Genomic DNA, 5,952 nt, shown 5'->3' with positions numbered 1-5,952 from the left:
GTGTTTCTATATATACGTACATATACATGGCGCTTTTGAAACTATCATTCAGAAACAATACATTAATAATATATTTGTTGTTCCCTTTTTAATTATATGTTAATTTCACAGAATTTATATTAGTATGATGATGTTCTGTTTTTAGTCTGGATTCAAAAATCTGATAAGAGTGCGTAATTGAGTTATATATATTAAAACAAAAAACTCGATTAACCAGCATCCGGTATACGATAAAGTTTTAATTAATTTACTTTCGCTATCACGGAAAGTCGAGTTGGATGATTCCAAATATTCAAATAAGGAGAAAAAACAATCATATAATTGACTAAAAAGGCTAATGATAACCAATCAATAAAAATGGAGCATCATGTTTATCTCTACACATATGATACATACAAACAGAAAATGTTTCTTAGTGTGTTTGATAGGACACAAAACTGAAATTAATAAAATGGAAAATAGAAAAGGAATTGTATAGAGAAACGAGAAAAAAAAAAAAGTAATGGCAGTGGTAATTAAGGAATGACAACAACGGGTGAATGAGGCGACGCTTAATCACTCCCATGCACACGTCCCTTTCTTCCCCCCACCTCTGCCGCCCTCTCTCTCTTCTTCCATTGGGAACTGCGAATTCTATTGTCAAAGCATTAAAACTTTTTCTCTTAAATATTTTTAGCTTCGTCGTTTCTAAACTTACTTACAACGTACATTACATGTGTCATCACGTGCAACGCCAACCCCAAAGCCTAAGCTCGCGAATCTTCTAATATTATGCCTCAATCGACCCTCGTTCATACTACATCTTACTCCTAATATTTCAAATTGTGAAAAGATCAAGTAGAGTTTTGTAGTTTAGTGATAATCGTTGTATTGATCGAATCTCATACTTTTGTCGTAATTTATGTATGGGTATATTGGCATCTATAGATTTTATTTTTTTAGTAACAAGAATGTTTGTTCTAGTGTATAGAAACACATGAATGCCAATTTCAAATATTCTAAACAACATTTTCATGTATTGGCACATTCTCTTTTAAGTTCATTACAAATTTCAGTTTGAGATCAGATAGAAAAGAGTCCGTCATTTAGCGGTTTTATCCTTAAACTATTTGTCATGAGTCTTGTCTCCTTGTGACCACAAGGTCATGTTAGTGGTACAACGGAATTGTGTGATTAATGTCTACGTTTTCTAGTATGGGGGAGACCGCATGGTCAACCGAGTTTCTAATAAAGGCATTATCGAAAACAAAATCCGATATAAGATGTTGACAACATATATTTAGTAATAACTCGCATCCTTTGACTAATTAAGAGTATAGTATGTTGCTATGATCTCAGTTAAGAGTATGTTGTTGTAATTAAATTTAAAGTAAAATATAAAAAGTAGACTAACTTTTGATTAATCTTATGGTAAATTTCCATAACAGATATACCAGCTTTTGATTAACTAAAAAAACAATAGTATTTTATACAGTATACACATTTTTTTCAGTCGGCCACTTAAATTAACAGAAAATTTAGTCACATTCGATAGTTATTAATACTTATACACCGTCGCATTTATTACAAATGCCATTTAAATTTATTCGATTTGTATTATCGATGTACTAATGACCATTTATCGGTTTGTATTCCGTTAATTCAAAAAATAAACTATGTAAAGTAAATTTTATTTTACCCAAAGGAGGATGTCTAAACTCTGTTTTTAAAGTCTCAAACTTTTTCCATTCTCATTTCAGCTTTAGATCCTACTTTAAGTTGCATATAGTGTCCAAAAGGTTTTTTTTTTGGGCTGAATAAATTCTATATTCATCCCAAGAAAATGGAGAATTTCTTAATAGAATTGTATAGGTAAATAGAATTTTAATACACAATAATATGTACACAAGATTGCCCAGTTCTAATAATTAAAGTAATTTGAATAATTAGCTTAACAAAAAACATTATTAGTAGACGACCTAGAGGCTACAACTAGAGCCTTGGTTATTTTTATATTACCTCTAATATATTAGTATCTCGTATTCCCTTCTCTCTCCTTTCACCTTCTCTCTCTCTCTATATCTTCCTTTGTGGTATATAATACACAGCAACCCAACAATCAAGAAGATCAGATCATGGTGGGGTTTTTTATTTTCTCCTTATCAAGAATCCTCTGATCAGTCAAATACCCATCAATCAATCAAATCCCCAAACACTCCCAAAAAAAGATCAGCTTCTAATTTTTTCCTCTTCTTAACAAAAAAGATGTCTATGTCGTCTATGTCTTCCCCTTCCTCAGCTGTTTTCTCACCGGACCACCTCTCTCCTTCCGACCATCTCTGCTATGTCCAATGCAACTTTTGCGACACCATTCTTGCGGTAAATACTAACCTCACTTCGATAGTTTCTCTTCATTTTCTCTCCTCCATCTTCTCATCTTCTTCATCTACATCTAATTAGGGGTTTTATTAATTCTGTTTCTTGTATGTGTTTATAGGTTAGTGTTCCTTACACGAGCTTGTTCAAGACCGTCACTGTTCGATGTGGTTGCTGTACCACTCTCCTGTCTGTGAACATGAGACTTGTCCTCCCAGCTTCTAACCAGCTCCAGCTCCAGCTCGGTCCTCACTCTTACTTCAATTCCCAGAACATTATGGTACATAACAACATTTAAATACATAGTCTTATAGAAGTCGATCTCATCTAGCTTATTGGAAGTATATATGTGTCTTAAAGCCTCAAGGATATATATATGTTATTGTAGGAGGAGCTAAGAGATGCACCGTCTAACATGAATATGATGATGATGAATCAACACTCTAACATGAATGACATACCATCTTTCATGGATCTTCATCAACAACATGAGATTCCTAAAGCACCACCCGTTAACCGCCGTAAGATACTATTTACTCTCACTTTTTAGGATTTTTTCAACTTCTTTGCTAACATTATTGATAATTTGGTTGTGATGATGAATCACCATTTAGACATGCATAACTTTTTTCCTTTCTATTAACCGACACCGGATCTTGTCCAAACCCTAAATATCATTGAATTATGCAAAGGAGGAGATCACCTAAGAGATATTTTTCTGTAGATTTAAAATATTCATCGACGACCCATGGCCTTTTGTATGTGTTGCTTCGTCTACACATCCGGGATGGCTTTTAGCGTCTATAAACATATTAAAGTGACGGTAAATAGAAAAGGGGAGATAGATTCATGGATCCCCCGGAAATCTAGCTAAAGAGAAAGAATCTAAGTAATATGTTAGAAGATGGGTTTGTCTTTCAAAAAAAAAAAAAGCATGATGAAGTGATGATGGGTTAGAGAGAGAAAAGTGTTGTTTTGTGAGAGAGAAGAAAAAAAAGACAATGAAAGTAGTTTTAATGAGTGTTTGTCTCTTTCTGTCTGAGTTTTTGTTTTTTCGCTTTGTCTTTGCCGTTGAATTTCGCCATTGCCAGCTCCAGAGAAAAGACAGAGAGTCCCATCCGCATATAACCGATTCATCAAGTGAGTCTTATTCAATTTTTTTACAATCATTCGTATATTCTAATTCGTAATTGTCCCCAACATTTATATATGCCTTGTCACTTCTTTATTTTAGGGAGGAGATCCAACGCATCAAAGCTGGTAATCCTGATATAAGCCACAGAGAAGCCTTTAGTGCTGCTGCCAAGAATGTAAGAACCTTAATCTTCCACATCCCAAAATTACATATTGGTTGAAATAAATGTCATCAACCAAAAGACTCCAAAACCCTTTGAATGTGTTTATCTAGTTCAATCTATATTAACACTTCTATTTCTAGGGCTTTTGTTGTTTCATTTTACAATAGAAATTAAACGATTGATACAACTAACATCACAACTTGGTTAGATTGCAGGTAGAAACTAGGGTTTGGTTTAATGTATGGGTATATATAACTATATCTGCTTGTATATATAGATAATAAAGTCATATGTAGGTATAGCTGAGATTAGGAGTAAAGAGTTTTTGTCGGGTTATAACACAAGTTGATATGTGTCTTGTACGTATGTTGTTTATGTGAAATGCAGTGGGCCCACTTCCCCCACATACACTTCGGGCTCGTGCCAGACAATCAACCCGTGAAGAAAACCAACATGCCCCAACAGGTAAACCCTAATCTGTCGACATACACCTTACATCTTTTTATATGTTTGTGTAAGATATCTACAATAATTCCAATTGAGTTTGATCATCATATCTTAAACATGGTGTATATATATAGGAGGGAGAGGATAACATGGTGATGAAAGATGGGTTCTATGCTCCTGCGGCTAACGTTGGCGTGACTCCTTACTAAAAAGATAAATATAATCGACAAGTGTTTGGGAGATTCAGATCCAATTTCATAAGGCTTATGATGTTCAAAAGTTGGGTTTCTTTTTTCTTTCTTGAACTTATATAAATTAATTAATATATGCATGCATGTGTCTTTTTTTTTTCTGTTGTTGTAATCAAAATCTTGCTAATTAATGTTCTTATGTTACATTTCATCTGTAGTTGTTTAATTTACCACAATGTTTTATTATTTTACCCAGAGCCTAATTTTAAAATTGTTATTTTTATACCAAAAATTCATTTTTACACCATCGATCACCACATTTACAAAAAAAATCAAAGGAAATTATAACTGTCACTTAATCTAAAAGCTTCTTCTTTTTAATTTCCATATCATCGCAAATTTAACTTCCGCAAGGAAATATATAAATTGGCTCCCCCCTCCGGCCCGGAAACATGAAACCATATAAATCTATCTAAATTTCTCCATCCAAAATCTGATTCTCTTGAGATGGTGTAATTTTGTTGGTCCAATGTTTTTAAATAAACAATTAAACAGTATATTAAATATGAACTGTCATAATATGTGCAATAGAAGGGAACATAAAGTATAGAAATACTTATTTTGTAAACATCTCGAATTACTGAGGTTCATGATGAAAAATAATAACAAACAATAGTAAATGGGTCAATTGACTATGTAATTAGGCCTGCTTATAAGTCGGCCCAATAAGGTTAGTGACGAGGTTCCTTATCAATTGGTAGACAATACATGGTGATCAAGAACCGGTGATGATAAATTGATCAGTGTCCTTAATCCTTATAAATCTCTCATAAGCGAAATCTGCCAACGGAAACTGCTTCAGAACTTTTTTCTTCAGTCTGCGGTGATCTGTATTTCATTGTCTGATCACCGTATTATACACTTCTCGAAGACATCGAGAAAACAAGAGTTCCAGACAAAAAGCGCAACGCTTCGTTACTTTTATACCGGATCATCCAATTTCTAAGTACTGTACATTATACCGGTTCTTTTTACCCTATCGCTTTCAATCTAATGTGGTCCATGTGGTCATATGGGCCTATGCTGGATTGGATAATAATTAACCAATGGGAGACCACGAAGAGACCTTCTAAAGCAAATAGAGGCTTTGATTGAAGCAAGAGCACTGGAGCGTGTGTCATTCATCTCCATGACTGACCGTAACTTTTGGACGAGAGCTCTCAAGTCAAAATCTAAGAGAACTTAGTATTAATAAAAGAGATACATTAAAAGGTTTCATTAACAAGCTCAAAGATTACATCAAACTCAATATGAGAGAAACAAAAGGTTGGAGATTAATTTGCATATTTCTCACAAAAACAATAGATAACAGTAGAAACAAACATTGCAAACCAAAGAGCTTTTATCTTTTTAAATCTCAAATCTTCAATCACATTGGAAACCGTAAGGAAGTTTCTTGCCACAATAGTTCAAAAGCAAGCTTAGATCAATTGGAACATTGAGATTAATCCCCAAGACATTGGCTTTAAGAGCGGTGCAGAGACAAACAGCAGCTTCGAGATTAGCAAGACCTTGAAGAAGTGAACAACAAGGAGTCTTAGGTGGAGAACCAACAAGAACGTTAACTAAACCCAATAAGTCTGCGCAAACACCGAGCTTAA

At 34.0% G+C, this 5,952-nt stretch overlaps 2 protein-coding genes across 2 annotated transcripts in view; both read left to right on the top strand.

Moving 5' to 3' along the window:
- LOC104783070 (axial regulator YABBY 1) lies at positions 2,019–4,537 on the top strand. Its single transcript, XM_010508155.2, has 7 exons — positions 2,019–2,358; positions 2,477–2,635; positions 2,744–2,876; positions 3,447–3,495; positions 3,590–3,665; positions 4,041–4,118; positions 4,235–4,537. The coding sequence occupies exons 1-7, from the start codon at positions 2,245–2,247 to the stop codon at positions 4,307–4,309; spliced, it is 684 nt and encodes a 227-aa protein (XP_010506457.1). The 5' UTR covers positions 2,019–2,244; the 3' UTR covers positions 4,310–4,537.
- The window catches only part of LOC109132569 (axial regulator YABBY 1-like), a 3,289-nt gene continuing 2,817 nt past the window's right edge, over positions 5,481–5,952 (top strand). Inside the window, exon 1 of the mRNA XM_019244268.1 lies at positions 5,481–5,490. Coding sequence (XP_019099813.1) covers positions 5,481–5,490 — 10 coding nt within the window. The remainder of the gene's footprint in view (positions 5,491–5,952) is intronic.

The sequence above is a fragment of the Camelina sativa genome, chromosome 4, assembly GCF_000633955.1.
Source record: "Camelina sativa cultivar DH55 chromosome 4, Cs, whole genome shotgun sequence".
Classification (NCBI taxonomy): Eukaryota; Viridiplantae; Streptophyta; class Magnoliopsida; order Brassicales; family Brassicaceae; genus Camelina; species Camelina sativa.
This window is presented reverse-complemented; position numbering and strand designations above follow the sequence as displayed.

What these genes read in the sequence shown, in the direction of transcription:
- LOC104783070 (XM_010508155.2), top strand. Translation starts at nt 2,245, where the DNA reads ATGTCTATGTCGTCTATGTCTTCCCCTTCCTCAGCTGTTTTCTCACCG. An exon ending in AGCACCACCCGTTAACCGCC is followed by an intron (nt 2,877 to 3,446) that starts GTAAGATACTAT and finishes CGCCATTGCCAG; the next exon opens with CTCCAGAGAAAAGACAGAGA. An exon ending in AAACCAACATGCCCCAACAG is followed by an intron (nt 4,119 to 4,234) that starts GTAAACCCTAAT and finishes GTATATATATAG; the next exon opens with GAGGGAGAGGATAACATGGT.